Here is a 20,383-nt window from a genome sequence, read left to right as displayed (position 1 = left end):
CAGACAAGACAGGCGTATCATTTGTTATTGTTTATTATGATGTCATCATGTCCTCGTTATTGCACGTATCATGAGCTCTATTGCTTTGTGATTGGCCAGTCCAAAGAGGTCAAGGTTCACATTGACCCCAGATCTAACCACTGATCCAGATACGTTGTCATCCTCTAATGGATAAGGTTAGGATTGAGGATAGGTTAATCTGATCCTAGATATGTGGTTATAGGAGCAACTTCTACCTTGACTCCAGAATGTTCTGGGTTGTTCTCTTGGGAATCTGGCGATCACTGACCCATTCCAGGTGAGAATACGCTGTGAAAGCGAACAGATACTTTGATAACATTATTAAAGACACCTTTGGACAGAGTTGGTACCATTAGCATTGACACTTATAATGGTAAAAGACTGACTGTTAACTTCACTGTTTTGTTGTAATGTTCTACATTGCTAGTGAATGACCAGTCACTTTCCTAGCCTATTCCCATATGTACACATTACAATCCCTGACATCTGTTGGTCAAGCTAACTAATACAGTAGTATTTTTAAAAGGGACTAGATTTATACCTCATGATTTTTACAGAATGCCACTGCTTTGAGTTGAACACAGCTCACACACAATCTGACTGCAACACATTCTGACTCTCTCCATCCCTCCCTCCATCTCCACCCTCCTTTTCAATCTCTCTATCCCTCTTCCATCTCCTCAAGGCCCCTGCTGTGACAGCCCCATGTCCTTGGTGTGTATTTGAGTCAGTATGTGCTTGGCATGATGGAGCGGGCTCGCAGAGCCCTTCTTGGCATCGTGTTGCAGTGGGCTCAGGATCCGTACAGCGCCTGTCTTAAGCTATCTTGGAGCTGACAAATATACCAGCAAAGTTTCACAAGATAAGAGAGTGAAGGGGGACTGCCATGGGTGACAGAGAAATATGGGGAGACAAAGAGAGGGGGATAGATGGAGAGGGGGAATGTGGAGAGTAGGTTGGTTGAGAGAGTTTTCTGCCAAGTCCCATCATTAAAGACAACTTGAGTTTGAATCAACATCCCCCTCCTTGACCCTCCTCCCTTCTTCATACTCGACTCCCCCATCCCACTACATCAGAACAAAAGGAATTGTGGATGTGGCAGTGGTTGTTCATAGCAACGTGCCATGCAGGGAGGGGAGCGAATGGGAGGTATAGTATCTGGTTGGAGCAGGGCTGGGGAGTGAATGCATAAGCCTCGGGACAACAGCCTCCCAATCTCTGGGCTGTGTTAGTGTGTGTCTGGGCTGAACATGATGCTGTGCCTCCTGGGCCATGGGACGCTTTTACATAATCCAGCTCCTCTCTGCCTGCTGCAAAACACACATACACAAACGCTCAATCACAGAAACGCTCTCTTATTTTTGTTTTTCACCATTGCTTAGCCTTTGGGGAAATGTTTGACTGGTGACCTGCGTCAGGGGTGTAACAGCGGTTTTCACACCCCAGTAAAACCTGTTAGCAGAGAGGGGTGTGGCCTCATTCTCCTGGACACTTCCTGTGTTTCACACAACAGAAGAGTGGGATGAAGGAAAGGAAACGAGGAGAGGATTCCATTTAAGACATTCGAGAGCATCCAAAATATCTGCTTTCTCTCCCACCTCCCATCAACAATGAGAACTTGGGAGGATATAGTAACACTGGGGGTAGGATGACTTTAACCATGGACACTGATCTAAGCTGATCCTAGATTTTTGCCTATAAGCACAGCCCCTACCTGGATCATAAATCTAGCAGACACACATTAAAGGAAAACTCCACCCAAAAACTATCTTCTGGTATGTGTTTCATTCGTCCATTGTTGATATAGTCCCAAAATGTTTTGCATGTCAGAAATCATGTTTTCAAGATATAAATACATTTTGGGACTTTATCAACAATGGACTAATGAAACAAATACCAAAAGTTCATTTTGGGGTGGAATGTTCCTTTAAGGCACATAGCCGTTAATAGAACATCATCACATGACTACAGGACACTTCGACAAGGGAGGGCTCACAACCTATTGGTTTAAAGGATGCAGGGAAGACGTGTTCAACTGCACTTGTTCAGCGCAAACTATTTTCTACAAACAGTGCTTGTGGAACGATTTGATTGAATGTTTCTAAATGCTAAACGAAACATCAGTGACTGAGTTTAGGGTTGTGGCATAGCATCTGCAATGTTTCTTTAATATTGACAATAATGGCAGTTAAGACTTTGAACAGTCACTTGTAATTAACTACCTTGTGTTGTCACACTGTTGCTAACGTTTGTGCCGAAAATGCAGGTTAAAGAGAAATGTTGTTGCGTTGTTGTACACATGTCTGTTACTATGGCCATCAAGGTAATTGGACCCTCCTATACAGTGGCTGGTCCATAGAATTAGAACGAGTAGAAAGGACATTCCAGTTCAAAACAATGGTCCATATTGGGTGGACTGGCTGCCATATTGGGTGCATCTTTTGGAAAGTTCAATAAATATTATATACTGCTATATTTTGTACATTTACATTTTAGCAGACGCTCTTATCCATCGACTGATTTTTCACCTTATCGGCTCGGGGACTCGAACAGAACTTCTACTAGTGCTGTCACTAGATATGCTTAAAGCCCTATATGTGTGTGTGTGTGTGTTCCTCACCAGCCTGCATCTTCTTCATCTCGTTGCGGGCACACGGGTCGTTGCACTGGGATGGGGGCACCACCTCCCTTGGCCAGCAAATCAGGTCGCTGCTCAGGCTCAGAGTCTCCGGCCACTCACCAATGGCCACGTATCGTAGCGATCAGCGTTGTGCTGGTAACTGAAGATGTTGAACCAGCGACCTTTCAGTTACTGGCCCAACCCTCTAACCACTAGGCTACCTTCCCCCTATATGCTATAATGAGAGCAAATGTGTGATTCAACATACTATATGAAATTTGGATACTATGTCCGTTCCAGACTTTCTATTCCTATGGGCTTGTCAGCCCAACTCAGGGAGCTTCATCCACAGTCAGTCCACAGTAGTGGGAATCCTACTGGAGTTATGTAATACTGTCAACATTGTGCTGTTCTAACCATGAGTAATATTATATACATATATACAGATACAACATATACAACATACAAATACATACAAATGCATACTGACTGGCTTATTACAATGAGACCTACAAAAAAGAGTACAAAGTATGTGGGCTATTGCAGGTGAGGCTGTCTCAGCCACTACCCCTACAGAACATCTGTTCTCAGACACCCCTAACACACACACACACACACTCCTTTCACAACCCTAACACACATACACACACACACTCTCCTATCACAACCCAGTGCACAGTTATATATGTACACATCGTCTTAACAAAACTATTCAAAACAAAGGCTAAAAAAATCCTCCTACAAAATTGTTTTGGTTCTTTTGTTTCTCTACAACAATTTCGATTCCATTATATGTACAGCACTAGAAAACAATGTAATAATAAACACTTTCTACAGACGTGAAACAGTACTGTTCTAGTCCACGTGGTGGGAGGAGGGGACGGGGACATAATGTGTTCCTATTTGCTAACAGTCTCTGGGGGGCAGGGTTAGAGAGGTGAGTGGGTGTGGTCACAGAGAGGAAGTGGTGGAGTCGACAATCTCTCTCCCATTACACACTGTCGGTACGTACTGGGCACTCACTGATGCTGGAGAGAGAGAGAGAGTGAGAGTAGAGAGAGAGAGAGAGAGAGAGAGAGAGAGAGAGCGAGAGAGAGAGAGATTAAGAAAAATGGGAAATTGAGTTCAATTCCACCTTGGCTAGATAACGAACCATGCTCAGTGGTCAGTGTCTCTGACTGTAACTTAACCATACCGTGTGAAGCGTATGTGGTGGCAGGACCACTGACACTGAAGCGGTTGATATTGAGGCGGAGGCTGGTGACATTCTTCTGTGGTTGGAACATGATGATGTGGACCTTGGGAGCGAACATACAGCCCAGCACCACGAAGCCACTGAGACTGACAGAGATACACATGGTGGTGGTCTGGACCTGTAGAGGGAGACAGAGAGCATGGTAATGCCATGGAACAGAGGTGCAGAGGAAGGAAGAGAGGATGCTTTTTATGGACATATGCATGAACAGACACAAAAGCACACACAAATGTGCGTGTATCCGCTTCATGTACAAGCGCACACGCACGCACGCAAACACACACACACACACACACACACACACACACACACACACACACACACACCATCTCACAGGCAAGGCCATGGTGTTTGTGTGTCTCTCTCTACCTCACAAGTCAGATTACCAAGGCCAAAGCAATTCTTTCCACAGCCTAAGGCTGTGTGTGTGTGTGTGTGTGTGTGTGTGATTTGTAAGGATCAGGTAAACACATACCCTCCTCTTGCTCTGCTCGTCGACAGTTTGTCAGTACCTGGCAGTTCTGTCTGTGAGGGACTGCTTCTTGGATTAACATTATTATACGGGTGCCCATAAAACAGTTAGCATGACCTGTCAGGACAGATATCCTGCAGCCAGCGACAGTGGAAGACAGCAGTGTGTCTTATTAAAAAGTTTGCCCTTATGTTTGTTTATGGTGAATATAATGGTTGTGTACATACAGTATGTGTGTTTATGTATGAACCTTGCTCTCACCCTGTAGTCACTGGATGTGACGTAGAATATGGGCAGGAAGGCTAGCCAGATGATACAGGTTGTGTACATGGTGAAACCTATGAACTTAGCCTCGTTGAAGTTCTCTGGACACTTCCTGGTCTTGAAGGCGTACCTAGGATCAGATAAAGGAGACGAAAAGAACGAAAGAATAAACAAACCTCCAAGTCTTATGCAATAAACACAATTATAAACCTTCAGAAGTCTACACACATAGACACACACACCACCTCCGCACCACCTACACAGTACACAGGATGACCAGGAGCACGTCGTATCCTAGCGACAGCAGCATGCTGGAGTCACGGACGTTACACTTCAGGATCACTGTCTGCCGTCGCTCTGGTAACGTAAACCTCCTGGTACCAGGAACCTCCAGCAGCAACCACACTGACACCATCACTAACTGGACTGATATCAGACTGAGACAGATAAACACCTGGGGGGGGAAGAGAAAGAGCGAGAGAGAGAGAGAGAGAGAGAGAGAGAGAGAGAGAGAGAGAGAGAGAGAGAGAGAGAGAGAGAGAGAGAGAGAGAGAGAGAGAAGAGCTACACCATCATCATCTAAATTATCCATCCCTAACCTGCCTCCATCTCTCCCCTCCTTCCATCTCTCCCTACCTCCATTCCTCTATCTCTCCGTACATCTCTTCTCTCCCTCCCTCCCTCTTCTCTCCCCCCTCTTCTGACAGCTAGGATGACCTCTGACCTGAGACGTGGGGCTTATGAAGCGTGGCTTCGTGGTCCCGCCCCCGTCCTTCACCCCGCTGAAGATCCGGGCGATCCGATTGGTCTTGGTGAGCAGGGCGGAGTAGCAGACAGCGAATGAGGTGCTGAGGCCGAGGCGTCGCATGGCGCAGATAGCAGGCGAGGGCTTGGCCAGGAAGAGGAAGGTGAGGGAGTAGGACATGAAGACACCCAGCAGTAGAATGTAACACAACTCTCTGCCTGACGCCTTCACCAGGGGTGTGCTGTTGTGTCTCACAAACACCCAGAACACCAGAGATGTACACAGGAACCTGCACATGGAGAGTAGATCAGTTTCGGTTTACTTTGTTGAATCCCCTTTGGGAAATGCGTCTAGTGTTAGTGCTGGTCCTGAACAAAAGCCTGCACTTTAGACCTATGCCAACTGATGAGACTATCCCTCTTCCTCTCCTCTAACTTCTCACCCAACAATGGCGATGCTGATTGGTCCGATAGCCCAGGCGTCCTCCCACATTATGTAGTCCTCAGGCAGGTCGTAACAGGAAGTGATGTCTTCACTGGGCCACTGGCCAGGGGCGCAGGGTGAACAGGTAAACTCATCAGCTAGGTACTCATGAGCCTCACACGCCGTACAGATCCAACAACAGTACTCTCCTACAAGATACAGGAATAAAACAAATACATTACCTTAGGCAGCGTTTATGTCAGAAAAGGAAACATGGATGTTTACATGAGAGCCAGCTGCTCCAATCATTTCCTTCTTCCAAAACAAATTACACTTAAAGTTCTACTAGTGCTGTCACTAGATCTGCTTAAAGCCCTATGTGTGTGTGTGTGTGTTCCTCACCAGCCTGCATCTTCTTCATCTCGTTGCGGGCACACGGGTCGCTGCATTGGGATGGGGGCACCACCTCCCTTGGCCAGCGAATCAGATCGCTGCTCAGACTCAGAGTCTCTGCCCACTCACCGATGGGCACGTATCCGTAGCGATCAGCGTTGTGCTGGTAACTGAAGATGTTGTAGCGTCCCATCCCGTCGCCATAGGGATCAAACTTCACCACGGTCTCACTACCGAGAGGAGAGAATGGAGCTAAGAGAGAGAAGGGGGACAGAATGAGAAAGAGAGAGAGAGAAGAATGAGGAGAAGAGCAGGGGAGTGAAAGAGAATGGTAGGGCATTAGAGAAGAAATATGAGGAGAGAAGATAAGAAACAGAATGGAACTAGTGTCAGGATTTCAATTTCAAAGTCGATTTGAACAAAGCAGTGTCACACAGAGGAGTGTATTGAATTCCAAGACATACAGCACCTACAGAGCCAGTCGCAGTGACAAAGTGAGAATGTAACAAGTGTTTCTGAAGCTTTAGACCTGTGTAACAGCATCTCACTGAGGTCAATATACTGTACACAACAACACAACTGCAGAGAGTAGAAGCTCAGAAGAAACACAGCTTTATGAGAGTGTCACAGCACTAATGTTACTGACTGGGTTTGAACCCCTGTCGTCTCTGTACCGCAAAGCCAGTCGAGCTAAAGCCTGGACAAAATGTATAATTGTGTGAGTGTGGTTTACCGAAACTCCATTGCAAGAGGAGACGCATGATGGGTGACTGACTGATGTTTACCCCTCTGAGGTAGGCCTATACAGAGCTGTGAGAATGTTTCCATGACCAAGATGGAGTCAGAGTGTGTTTACTGAGGGGCTGTAAATGCTCAGTGTGTCATAGTGAGGCCTGTTTCCCCATGACACTGTTTGTTATGTGCTTGATATAGACCCTGTGCTTTATATGCACCTCAGGATCAGGTCATACAAGGACAACCATCTACGGTACACTTGGTACTCTAGAGGAAACTCATGAGGCCAGGTTAAGCCAAGCCCTGTGTGTGTGTGTGTGTGTGTGTGTGTGTGTGTGTGTGTGTGTGTGTGTGTGTGTGTGTGTGTGTGTGTGTACGTGTGTGTGTACGTGTGTAGGCTCCGTTGGGTCCTATTCTAACTGGTTTAAAGCACATGTTTTTTAGCATGGTGGCAGTTTGGAACTAAAGCTGACATCGTCGTGTGTGTGTGTGTGTGTGTGCGAATGTACCTGCGTTTGTTAGTCTGTGTATGTGTGTGAGCGTACCTGTGTTTGTTAGTGTGTGTGTGTGTGTGTCTGCTGACTAGGACTAAAGCTGTGATAGCTGTGAAGACTCAATGAGTTGAGAGAAGAATGGAGTGTCAGACCAGAGAGGTTTTAGGGCTTATGAAATCCATAAATCACAAAGACAACCTGAGTATCTCTCTCCCCCTCTTCTCTATCCCCCTCTTTCTCTCTATCTCCACCCTCAATACATCCCTCCCTCTCTCTCCCTCTCTCTCTCTCACTCACAGAGGATATTGGCAGTGTTTAGGCTCTTTCCGAGATAAAAGTTAAATGATTTCAGTAAGGAAAAGCTGATAAGATCTTAATACTGAGAAAAGCTGAAAATTCTTAATACTGCAAAATACAGCTAATCTCTCTCTCTATAATAAAGCAATAAGGTTAGACACACAGAGACACACACACACCTCCCTCATTATCATAACTGCACCCTATTAGCATATCAGCTTTGTTTAAAAGGTTAATTGGCCACATTATGATTATGTGTTAGAGCTGGTGTGCTGAATTCCAAATCAACCCCTTGTCCCTACACCCAACTCGTATAGTCCCTCACTCAGATATACATTAGTGGTTCGGGCCTGGGTAAGGGGTAAGTTGTTTGAGAATTCAGGATTAGTCTACTGTCTGTCCATAGAGGGCACTCGAATGTCTCTGATTCAACACCAGTACATCATAAACACCAAAGATACACTTCTATTCTCTACAGAGACCTGAGACCTTGCTGACAGTCAGTACATGCATAACACTGCAAGGTATAGCCACTCCAAGGCTACTGGAGAAGATTTTGATGACTGTGTAGATCTGACAAAGACAAGGTGGTAGAAAAACAACAACAACAGAAAACCACGAACAGAATGGATTTGGTTGCTATCAGATCCCCACCCCCACCAGTAGAGGTATTTTGTTTCTATGGCTGTGGATTCTGGTTCATTTAGGTTTGGTGCCTTGTGGGAATGGAAGCCTGTGTCCACCGTTCACTCATACTCACATGTCAGTGCACACACACACACTCCTAACAAACCCGTATACTGTTCGTCCTGCAACTTCCTATAAGATGTTCTATGTGACCCAGTATCTGACCATATCCGTCTAGAGAACATCAGTAGCCCAGAGTAAAGACACATCTCTCCCCTCAGCTTGTTCTAGGTTAAGAGCTCTGGGAGACTGTCCAGTTCAGGGTCCGAGGTTGGCACGACTCTCCCCAGGTCTCCCCAGCAGTATCTGCTGTGCTGAGAGCTTTAGTGGAATGAATAACTACCGCCATAGTCCTCTCTGATGTTGGAAAAGGGCTGAAGTCTGCAGCTTTCCATTAGACAGTAAAACACTGAACTGCACTGCATTCACATGTAGAGCAAATCTGTCCACACCATCGGTCTATTGTTTACTCTCTCTCTCTCTCTCTCTCTCTCTCTCTCTCTCTCTCTCTCTCTCTCTCTCTCTCTCTCTCTCTCTCTCTCTCTCTCTCTCTCTCTCTCTCTCTCTCTCATAAGAAAGTTAGAAGAGAAAAATACAGATAGAGAGTTTTCTGAGAGCAAATGCATAGTTTAAAAACATTCATAACTTGACTTGTAGATGAGAGAGTATTTATTATTCTAGATTAATTAAAAGTAAGGGGAAACAGGGCTTTCATTCAGAAGTTCAGAAATTAATTACACTCTCGACCATGTAGGGCTAACACGCTGGCCGCAGGGGATGCTGGGTATTACGGGGAGGGGGGAAACCAATCCCCTTTAATCCAATGATGGGGGGAAGAGAGGGAATACATAATGTGATACTGCAGAAAGAGAGAGAGAGGGAGGGGGGTGAGAGAGAGAGAGAATGAGGGGGTGAGAGAGAGAGAGAGTGTACCTGTCTGACTGTTGATTAGCTGATGTCACCACACACTAGGGGACAGCTAACATTTAGACAGTATACGTTTTGTGCAACATATGCTCATATAATCTCAGCCTCTCATCTCCTATCCTCTCCTGTGCTCTCCTCTCCTGTGCTCTCTCAGCCTCTCAACTCCTCTCCTTTCATCTCCTCTGCTCTCCTCTCCTGCGCTCTCCTCTGCTCTGCTCTCGTCTCCTGCACTATCCTCTCCTACGCTCTCCTCTCCTCTGCTCTTCTCTCCTGCGCTCTCCTCTCCTCTGCTCTCCTGTGCTCTCCACTCCTGCACTCTCCTCTCCTCTGCTCTCCTCTCCTGTGCTCTCCTCTCCTGCGCTCTCCTCTGCTCTCCTCTCCTGCACTCTCCTCTCCTCTGTTCTCATCTCCTGCGCTCTCCTCTCCTGTTCTCTCCTCTCCTCTGATCTCTTCCCCTGCGCTCTCCTCTCCTGCACTCTCCTCTCCTCTGCTCTCCTCTCCTCTGCACTCCTCTCCTCTGCTCTCCTCTCCTGTGCTCTCCTCTCCTCTGCTCTCCTCTCCTGCGCTCTCCTGCGCTCTCCTCTGCTCTCCTATCCTGCACTCTCCTCTCCTCCGGCTCTCCTCTCCTGTGCTCTCCTCTCCTCTGTTCTCCTCTCCTGCGCTCTCCTCTCCTCTCCTCTGTTCTCCTCTCCTCTGCTCTCCTGCGCTCTGCTCTCCTCTGCTCTCCTCTACACTTATCTCCTCTCCTGCGTTCTCCTCTCCTGAACTCTCCTGCGCTCTCCTCTCCTCTGTTCTCATCTCCTGCGCTCTCCTCTCCTGTGCTCTCCTCTCCTCTGATCTCTTCCCCTGCGCTCTCCTCTCCTGCACTCTCCTCTCCTCTGCTCTCCTCTCCTCTGCACTCCTCTCCTCTGCTCTCCTCTCCTGTACTCCCCTCTCCTCTGCTCTCGTCTCCTGTGCTCTCCTCTCCTCTAATCTCCTCTCCTAAGCTCTCCTCTCCTCTGCTCTCCTCTCCTCTGCTCTCCTCTCCTGTGCTATCCTGCGCTCTCCTCTGCTCTCCTCTCCTGCACTCTCCTCTCCTCCGCTCTCCTCTCCTGTGCTCTCCTCTCCTCTGTTCTCCTCTCCTGCACTCTCCTCTCCTCTGTTCTCCTCTCCTGTGCTCTCCTCTCCTCTGTTCTCCTCTCCTCTGCTCTCCTGCACTCTGCTCTCCTCTCCACTTATCTCCTCTCCTGCATTCTCCTCTCCTGAACTCTCCTGCGCTCTCCTCTCCTCTGTTCTCATCTCCTGCGCTCTCCTCTCCTGTGCTCTCCTCTCCTCTGATCTCCTCTCCTGCTCTCTCCTACGCTCTCCTCTGCTCTCCTCTCCTGCACTCTCCTGTCCTCCGCTCTCCTCTCCTATGCTCTACTCTCCTCTGTTCTCCTCTCTTGCACTCTCCTCTCCTCTGTTCTCCTCTCCTGTGATCTCCTCTCCTCTGCTCTCCTCTCCACTTATCTCCTCTCCTGCGTTCTCCTCTCCTGAACTCTACTCTCATCTCTTGTGCTCTCCTCTCCTCTCCTGTGATCTCCTCTCCTCTGCATTTGTCTACTGTGCTCTCCTCTCCTCTAATCTCCTCTCCTATGCTCTCCTCTCCTCTGCTCTCCTCTACTCTACTTTGCTCTCTTCTCCTCTGGTCTCCTCTCCTGTGCTCTCCTCTCCTCTGCTCTCCTCTCCACTTATCTCCTCTCCTGCGTTCTCCTCTCCTGAACTCTACTCTCATCTCTTGTGCTCTCCTCTCCTCTCCTGTGATCTCCTCTCCTCTGCATTTGTCTACTGTGCTCTCCTCTCCTCTAATCTCCTCTCCTATGCTCTCCTCTCCTCTGCTCTCCTCTACTCTACTTTGCTCTCTTCTCCTCTGGTCTCCTCTCCTGTGCTCTCCTCTCCTCTGAACTCCTCTCCTGTGCTCTCCTCTCTTCTGCTCTCCTCTCCTGCGCTCTCCTGCGCTCTCCTCTCCTCCGCTCTCCTCTGCTGTGCTCTCCTCTCCTCTGTTCTCCTGCGCTCTCCTCTCCTCTCCTCTCCTCTGATCTCCTCTCCTGCTCTCTCCTACGCTCTCCTCTGCTCTCCTCTCCTGCACTCTCCTGTCCTCCGCTCTCCTCTCCTATGCTCTACTCTCCTCTGTTCTCCTCTCTTGCACTCTCCTCTCCTCTGTTCTCCTCTCCTGTGATCTCCTCTCCTCTGCTCTCCTCTCCACTTATCTCCTCTCCTGCGTTCTCCTCTCCTGCTCTCTCTCATCTCTTTCTCTCCTCTCCTCTCCTGTATCTCCTCTCCTCTGCATTTGTCTACTGTGCTCTCCTCTCCTCTAATCTCCTCTCCTATGCTCTCCTCTCCTCTGCTCTCCTCTACTCTACTTTGCTCTCTTCTCCTCTGGTCTCCTCTCCTGTGCTCTCCTCTCCTCTGCTCTCCTCTCCACTTATCTCCTCTCCTGCGTTCTCCTCTCCTGAACTCTACTCTCATCTCTTGTGCTCTCCTCTCCTCTCCTGTGATCTCCTCTCCTCTGCATTTGTCTACTGTGCTCTCCTCTCCTCTAATCTCCTCTCCTATGCTCTCCTCTCCTCTGCTCTCCTCTACTCTACTTTGCTCTCTTCTCCTCTGGTCTCCTCTCCTGTGCTCTCCTCTCCTCTAACTCCTCTCCTGTGCTCTCCTCTCTTCTGCTCTCCTCTCCTTCCTCTCTCCGCTCTCCTCTCCTCCACTCTCCTCTGCTGTGCTCTCCTCTCCTCTGTTCTCCTCCTCTCCTCTCCTCTCCTCTCCTCTGAGTCTCCTCTCCCTCTCTCTCCCTCCTCTCCTCTCTCTCCTCTCCTGCACTCTCCTGTCCTCCTCTCCTCTCCTATCTCTCTCTCCTCTGTTTCCTCCTCTCTCTCACTCTCCTCTCCTCTTTCTCCTCTCCTGTGATCTCCTCTCCTCTCTCTCCTCTCCACTATTCCTCTCTCTGCGTTTCTCCTCTCCCTAACTCTACTCTCATCTCTTGTGCTCTCCTCTCCTCTCCTGTATCTCCTCTCCTCTGCATTTTCTACTGTGCTCTCCTCTCCTCTAATCTCCTCTCTCTCTCTCTCTCTCCTCTGCTCTCCTCTACTCTCTTTGCTCTCTTCTCCTCTGGTCTCCTCTCCTGTGCTCTCCTCTCCTCTAACTCCCTCTCCTGTGTGCTCTCCTCTCTTCTGCTCTCCTCTCCTGCCTCTCCTCCGCTCTCCTCTCCTCCCCTCTCCTCTGCTGTCTCTCCTCTCCTCTGTTCTCCTCGCTCTCCTCTCTCTCTCCTCTCCACCTGATCTCCTCTCCTGTGCTCTCCTCTCCTCTACTATCATCTCCTCACTCTCTTCTCCTCTTTCTCCTCTCTTTCCTCTCCTCTCCTCTGTTCTCTCTCTCCTCTCCTCTGCTCTCCTCTCCCTATCTCCTCTCCTCTTTCCTCTCTACTCATCTCCTCACTCCCTCTCCCTCTCTCTTCTCCTCACTCTCCTTTCCTGTGTCTCCCCCTGTTCTCATCTCCTGTGCTCTCCTCTCCTCTTCTCTCTTCTCCTGCTCCTCTCTCCTGTGTTCTCCTCTCATCTCTCTTCTCTCCTCTGTCTCCTCTCCTCTCTCTCCTCTCCTCTCTCTCCTCTCTCTCATCTCTCTCTCTCCTCTCCTCTGCGCTCCTCTCCTCTCCTCTCTCTCTCCTCTCCTCTCCTCTCCTCTCCTCTCCTCTTCTCTCTTCTCCTCACCCTCTCTCCTCGTTCTCCTTCCTCTCTTCTCTCTCTCTCTCTCTCTCCTCTCCTCTGCTCTCTCTCTCTCTCTCTCTCCTCTGCTCTCCTCTCCTCTGCTCTCTCCTCTCTGCTCGCATCCTCTCCTCTCCTCTCCTCCTCCTCTCCTCTCTCCTCTCCTTTCCTCTCCTGCCTTCTCTCCTTTTCTTCTCCTGCACTCTTCTCCTCTTCTCCTCCTCTCTCATCTCTCCTCTCCTCCTCTCCTTCCTCTGCTCTCCTCTCCCTCTCTCTCTCTCTCCTCACCTCTCCTCTCCTCCGTCTCCTCTCCTGTTCTCTCCTCTTCTCTCCTCTCCTGCTCTCTCCTCTCCTCTGCTATCCTCTCCTCGCTCTGTTCTCCTCTGACTCTTCTTTCCTCTCCTCTCTCTCTCTCCTCTCCTCTCTCTCCTCTCCTCGCTCTCCTCTCATGTGTTATCCTCTCCTCTCTCTCCTCTCCTCACTCTCCTCTCCTCTCTCTCCTCTCCTGAGTTCTCCTCTCCTCTCCTCCTCTCTCTCTCTTCTCCTGCTCTCTTCTCTCCTACCTCTCCTCTCCTCTACTCTCCTCTCCTGCTTCCCCTTTCCTCTGCTCTCACTCTCTTGTGCTCTCCTCTACTCTGCTCTCCTCTCTTTCACTCTCCTCTCTTGTGCTCTTCTCTCTCCCTCTCCTCTCCTCTGCTTTCCTTTTCTCTTCTCTCCTCTCCTCTTCTCTCTCCTCTCTTCTCTCCTCTGCTCTCCTCTCCCCTCTCTTTCCTCTCTTTTGCTCTCCTCTCATCTATCCTCTCCTGTGCTCTCCTCTCCTCTGTTTCTCCTCTGCTGCACTCTCTCTCCTTCTCTCTTCTTTCCTATCCTCTTCTGCTCTCATCTCATCTGTTCTCATCTACTCGCTCTCCTCTCCTCTCCTGTCTCCTCTACTCTGCTCTCTTCTCCTCACTCTCCTCTCCTCTTCTCTCTTACCTCTATCTTCTCTCTCCTCTCCTCTACTCTCCTCTCCACTCTTCTCCTCTCCTCTCCTCCCTCTCTTCTCCTCATGCTTTCCTCTCCTCCTCTCCTCTCCTGTCCCAGCCTCTCCACTGCTCTCATCTCCTCTACTCTCCTATCCTCTCTCTCCTCTCCTGTGCTCTCCCTCCTCTGCTCTCCTCTCATCTGCTTCCTCTCCTCTCTTATATCTCCTCTCCTCTGCTCTCATCTCTGCCTCTCCTCTCCTCTGCTTTCCATCTCCTCTCATCTCCTCTACCTCTTTATCCTCTCCTCTCTCTCCTCTCCTCTCCTCTGCTCTCCTCTCCTGCGCATCTCCTCTCCTCGTCTCTCATCTCTGCTCTCTTCTCCTTCTCCTTACTCTCCTCTCCTCTATTTCTCCTCTCTTCTCTCTCTCCTCTCCTCTCCTCTCCTCTCCTCTCATTTGTTCTCCTCTCCTCTGCTCTCCTCTCCACTCTCTCCTCTCCTCTTCTCTCTCTCCTCTCCTCTACTCTCCTTTTCTCTTCTCTCCTCTCTTTCTCCTCTCCTCTCTCTCTCTCTCTCTCTCTCCTCTCTCTCTCCTTTCTCTGCTGTCCTCTCCTCTGCTGTCCTCTCCTGTCTCTCCCTCTCCTCTTCTCTCATCTCCTCTCCTCTCCTCTGCTTTCCTCTCTTCGCTCTCCTCTCTCTGTTCTCCTCTCCTCTTCTCCCTCTCCGTTCTCTCCTCCCTTCCTCTCTTCCTCTCCTCTGTTTCTCTCCTGTCTCTCCTCTCTTCTTCTCTCATCTCCTCTCTCTCCTCTGCTTTCCTCTCTTCCTCTCCTCTCCTCTGCTCTCCACTCCTGTACTCTCCTCTCCTGTGCTCTCCTCTCCTCTCCTCTCCTCTCCTCTCTCTCTCTCCCTCCTCCTCCTCTCCTCCCTCTCTCCTCTCCTCTCTCTCCTCTCCTCTGCTGTCTTCTCCTGCACTCTCCTCTCCTCTCTATCCCATCCTCTCTCTCCTCTCCTCTCCTCAGCTCTCCTCTCCTGTGCTCTCTCTCTCCTCTACTATCATCTCCTGCACTCTCTTCTCCTCTGCTCTCCTCTCCTCCTCTCTCCTCTGCTCTCCTCTCTGTCTCTACTCTCCTCTGCTCTCCTTCCTGCACCTCTCTCCTCTGCTCTCCTCTCCTGCACTCCACTCTCCTCCAGCTCTCCCCTCTTGTGCTCTCCTCTCCTCTTTCTCTCCTCTCCTCTCCTCTCTCTCCCTTTCCATATCCTCCTCTCCTTCTCTCTCTCTCTATCATCTCCTCACTCCTCTCTTTCTCTCTTCTCTCACTCTCTTTCCCTCACTCTCCTCTCACATTTCTCATCTCCTTTACTCCTCTCCTCTGCTCTCTTCTCCTGCCCCTCTCTCCCTCTTCTCCATCTCCTCTCTCTTCTCTCTCTCTCTCCTCTCCTCTCACTCTCCTTCTTTTGCTTCATCTCTCCCTTTCTCTCTCTCTTCTTCCCTCATTTCCCCCTATCTCTCTCCCTCTCCTCTCCTCTCTCTCCTAACTCGTGCACTCTCCTCTCCTCTGTTGTCTTCTCCTGCACTTTTCTCTCTCTGCATCTCTTCGAATTCTTTCTCCTCTCCTGCTTTCTCGCTCTCTTTCTGTTCTCTCCTCTTCTCTATCTCAGCTACTCTCTCTGTCTCCTCTATCCTCTTAAATTCTTTCTCTGCTCTCTTGCATTCATCCTCCTATCTTCATTCATCTGCGTCTCCTCTCCTCTGCACTATTCCTCTCATCATTCTTCTCGTTATCTCTCCTCTCCTCCCTCTCCAGTCTCCTCTGCTCTCCTCTCTTGAGTTCTCTTCCCTGCGCTCTCTCTGCTCTGCTCTAGTCTCTCCTATCCATCTCCTCGCTCTCTCTCCTCGCTCATCCACTTTCCTTGCTCTCCTCTCTTATCTCTCCTCTCTCTGCTCCTCCTCTCTTTCACCTCCTCTCTTGTGCTCTCCTCTCCTATCTCTCCTCTACCTTTCCTTTTTCTCTTCTCTCCTCTCCCTCTTCTCCTCATAACTGCTCTTACTCTCCTCTGTCTCCTCTCTCCTGCTTTCTGCTCTCCTCTCTTGTGCTCTCCTCTCTGCGCTATCCTCTCCTGTACTCTCACTCTCTGTCTCTCCTCTTCTCATTTTCTCCTTCTTTACTCTCCTCTCCTCTTTCTCTCCTCTCCTCTGCTCTCCTCTCCTTTCTACTTTTCTCATCTGTTCTCATCTACTTTCCTTCGCTGTCCTCTCCTGTGCTCTCCCATCTACTCTGCTCTCTTCTCTCACTCTCCCTCTCCTCTTCTCTCCTCTCCTCACTCTTCTCTCTCTCCTCTCCTCTACTCTCAATCCATCTCCACTAAAATCTCCTCTCTCTCTCCTCCCGCTCTCTTCAAACATGCTTTCCTCTCCTACGCTCTCCTCCTCTCTATACCTCTCCTCTCCTCTCATCTCGTCTCTGCTCTCTATCCTCTGCTCCTCCTCTCCTGTGCTCTCCTCTCCCTCTGCTCTCCTCTCGTCTCTGTCTCTCCTTACTCTCTCTCCTCTCTTTCCTCTCTGCCTCTTCTCTCTGTTTAATCCCCTCCCTCCTCTCCTCTCTTACTCTCTCTCTCCTACACTCTCTATCCTCTTCTCATCTCTTGTCTCCTCCTCCTTCTCACTCTCTCTCTTTTCTCTTATTATTTCATGTTCATCCTGCGCCATCATTCATTCTAAAACTTTTCACCGGCTGTCCTTGTCTCCATCCTAATACTTCCTCTCACTCTCATTCTCTCCTCCTCTCCTCTCCTCTTCTCCTTCTCCATAACTAATATATCTCCTCTACTCTCCCTCTCCTCTGTTCTCCTCTCCCTATACTCTCCTCTCCTCTCCTCCCTCTCCTCTCACTCTCCTCTCCTCTCCTCTCCCTCTCCATCTCCTCTCCTCTCCTCTCCTTTTCTCCTCTCCTTTATCTAAACTCTCCTCTCCTCTGCTCTCCTCTCCACTGCTCTCCTCTCCTCTCTCTCTCCTCTCCTCTGCTCTCCTTTTCTCTTCTCTCCTCTCATCTGTTTTCTCCTCTACTCTGCTCTCTCCTCTCCTGTGCTCTCCTCTCCTCTGCTTTCCTCTTCTCTCCTCCTCAACTCTTTTGTCTCTCCTCTCTCTTCTCTCATCTCCTCTACAATCTCCTCTCCTCTCTTTCACATCTTCTTCTCATCTCCTCTCCTCTCACTTTATTTCCATTCTGCTCTCTTCTCTCTCTAATATCATCATTCCTCTTCTCCTCTCTCTATCTCTCTGCTCTCCAATCTATCTCCTACTCCTCTCTCTCATATCTCTCCCTTTAATATTCTTCTCTCCTCCTCTCCTGTGCTCTCCTGTACTCTCATGTCTCCTCTGTCTCTCTTCTCTCTCTCCTCTATCTCTCTCCTCTATCTTCTCCTCTTAATTCTCTTTTTTTCTTCCTCCTCTCCTCTTCTCTCATCTCCTCTCCTCCCCCTTTCCTCTCTTTAAACTCTCCTCTATCTCTCTCCTGTGCTCTCCTCTCCTCTGCTCTCCTCTCCATCTCCTCTGCTTTGTCCTCTCCATGTACTCTCCTCTCTCTCTTCTCTCATCTCCTCTCTCTCCATCTGCTCTCTCTCCTCTCCTCTCCTCTCCTCTACTCTCCTCTCCTCTGCATCTCGTCTTCTCTCACTCCTCTCCTGTGCTCTCCTGTCTCTCCTGTGCTCTCCTTCTCTCCTGTCTCCCCTATGCTCTCATATGCTCTCCTCTCTCCTCTCCTCCCTCTCCTCTCCCTCTGTTCTATCTCCTCGCTTTCCTCCTCCTCTGATCTCTCTCCTCTCTCTCTATCTCTCCTCTGCTCTCCTCTCCTCCTCTCTGTCCTCGCTCTTCTCTCCTATCTCTACTCCCTCTGTTCTCTCCTCTCCTCCTCCCTCCCCCCTCTCCTCTCTTTCTCTCCTCTCCTCTGTTCTCCTGCCTCTCCTCTCCTCTGCTCTCATCTCCCCTATCTCCTCTCCTCCTCTCCTCATCTCACATATCATCTCCTCACTCCCTCTCCCTCTTTTCTCCTCTCCTGCACTCTCCTATGCCTCTGTTCTCTTCTCCTGTGATCTCCTCTCCTCTCCTCTCCTCTCCACTTATCTCCTCTCTGTTCCTCCTCTCTCCTGAACTCTTCTCTCATCTCTTGTGCCTCCTCCCTCATCTCCTGCATCATCTCCTCCTCTGCATTTCGTCTACTGTGCTCTCCTCTCTCTAATCTCCTCTCTCGGTCTCCTCCTCTCTCTCCTCTACCCTTTCTCTCTTCTCCTTTCTCCTCTCTGTCTCTCACTCTCCTCTCTCACTCCTCTCCTGTGCTCTCCTCTCTTTCTCTGCTCTCTCTCTCCTACCTCCATCTCGCTCTCCTCCTCCTGCTCTCCTCTCCCTGTACTCTCCTCTCCTCTGTTCCACTCTCCCTCTCCTCTCCTCTCCTCTGCACTCCTCTCCTGTGCTCCTCTCTTCTGCTCTTTCCTCTCCTCCGCATCTCTCTGCACTCTCTTCTCCTCTGCTCTCCTCTCTGTCTACCCTCTCTCTTCTCACTCCTCCTCTGTGAACCTCTCTCTCCTCTGCTCTCTCCTCTCCTCGCTCTCCTCCGCTCTCCTCTAACTCTCCTCTCCTGCACTCTCCTCTCCTCCGCTCTCCTCTCTTATCCTCTCCTCTCCTCTGTTCTCCTCCTCTCCTCTCCTCTGCTCTCCTCCTCCACCACAGTCTCCTCTCCTGCACTCACTTCTCTCCTCTGCTCTCTTCTCCTGCACTCTCACTTTCCTCGCTCTCCTCTCATCTGTTCTCATCTCTATTCTCTCCTCTCCTCTGCTCCTCTTCTCCTTTCCCTGCTCTCTCTGCGTTCTCCTCTCCTCTTCTCTTCTTTCCTCTCTCTCCTCTCCTCTCTCTCTCTCCTCTGCTCTCCTCTACTCTCTCTCTCCTGCGCGCTCCCTCTCCTCTCCTCTCCCTCTCCCTCTCCTCTCCTCTCCACTCTCTTTCCCTCTCCTCTCCTCTCCTCTCCTCTCCTCTCCTCTCCTCTCCTCTCCTCTCACTCTCACTCTCCTCTCCATCTTCCTCTCATCTCCTCTCTACTATCATCTCCTACACTCCCCTCTCCTCTATTTCTCCTCTCCTTCACTCTCCTATCCTCTGTTCTCCTCTCCTGTGATCTCTCTCCCTCTGCTCTCACTCTCCCCTTATCTCCTCTCCTGCGTTCTCCTCTCTAAACTCTACTCTCATCTCTCTTGTGCTCTCCTCTCATCTCCTGCGATCTCCTCCCTCTGCATTCGTCTACTGTGCTCTCCTCTCCTCTAATTCCCTTCTCTCTCTCCTCTTCTCCCTCTCTCTTCCACTCTGGTCTCCCCTCTCCTCTCCCTCTCTGTCTACTCCTCTCTTCTGCTCTCCTCTCCTGCCTATTCTCCTCCTCGCTCTCACCTTACTCTCCATCTCACTCTGTCATTCTCCTGTCCTCCTCTCCTCATCTCTCTGCACTCCTCTCCTGTGCTCTCACTCTCTTCTGACTCTCCTCTCCATGCGCTCTCTCCACTCTCTTCTCCTCTATTCCTCTCCTGTCTCCCCTCCCTCTGCCCTCCATCCTCTGTCTCTCTCCCCTCTCCTGCGCTCTCCTCGCTCTCCTCTCTAACTCTCCTCTCTCACTCTCCTCCTCCCTCAAGCTCTCCTCTCTTGTAACTCTCCATCTCCTCTGTTCTCCTGCGCTCTCCTCTCCTCTGCTCTCCTCTCCACTATCTCTCTCCTGCACTCCCTCTCCTCTACTCCTTCCTCCTCACTCTCCTTACTAACCTCTATCTTCTTATCTCCTTCTCTCCCTCTATTCTTCTCCTACCCCCTCTCTCTCTTCTCCTCTCCTCTACTCTTCTCTCCTAAACTTCTCTCCTTCCCTCTTCTCCTCTGCTCTCCTCTGCTCTCATCTCCTCTCTCTCCTCTTCCTCCTCTCTCTCTCCTCTCCTCTCCTCTCACTCTCCCTCTCCTCCTCTCCGTCTCCTCTCCTCTCCTCTCCCTCTCCTCTCCTCTCCTCTCCTCTCCTCACTCTCTCTCCTCTCTATCTTTTCCTGCACATAATCAACCATCTCCTGCTCTCTCCCTCCTCTCTCTCCCTCTCTTCTCCTGCGCTCTCACTCTCCTCTGCTCTCCTCTCCTCTGCTCTCATACTCTTCCCCTCCTCTCCTCAGCTTTCCTCCTCTCTATTACTCTCCCTCTTCTCTCCTCTCACTGCTCTCTCCTCTCCTCTGCTCTCCTCTCCTGCAGCTCTGTTCTCCTCTCCTCTGCTCTCTTGCGCTCTCCTCTCCTGATCTCTCCTCTCCTCGCTCTCTCCTCTCATCCGTTCTCCTCTCCTCTGCTCTCCTCTCCTCGCTCT

At 50.0% G+C, this 20,383-nt stretch overlaps 1 protein-coding gene across 1 annotated transcript in view; it reads right to left on the bottom strand.

Moving 5' to 3' along the window:
- Positions 1-17: 17 nt before the first annotated feature.
- Positions 18-20,383, bottom strand: part of LOC121576583 (metabotropic glutamate receptor 3-like) — a 139,016-nt gene continuing 118,650 nt past the window's right edge. Inside the window, exons 2-8 of the mRNA XM_045223642.1 lie at positions 6,203-6,445; positions 5,820-6,009; positions 5,357-5,666; positions 4,893-5,086; positions 4,630-4,762; positions 3,837-4,014; positions 18-3,669 (exon numbers count right to left, since the gene is read on the bottom strand). Of these exons, the coding sequence (XP_045079577.1) occupies positions 3,593-3,669; positions 3,837-4,014; positions 4,630-4,762; positions 4,893-5,086; positions 5,357-5,666; positions 5,820-6,009; positions 6,203-6,445 (1,325 nt within the window). The 3' untranslated portion in view covers positions 18-3,592. The remainder of the gene's footprint in view (positions 3,670-3,836; positions 4,015-4,629; positions 4,763-4,892; positions 5,087-5,356; positions 5,667-5,819; positions 6,010-6,202; positions 6,446-20,383) is intronic.

This window comes from Coregonus clupeaformis, chromosome 11 (assembly GCF_020615455.1).
Source record: "Coregonus clupeaformis isolate EN_2021a chromosome 11, ASM2061545v1, whole genome shotgun sequence".
NCBI lineage: Eukaryota > Metazoa > Chordata > Actinopteri > Salmoniformes > Salmonidae > Coregonus > Coregonus clupeaformis.
This window is presented reverse-complemented; position numbering and strand designations above follow the sequence as displayed.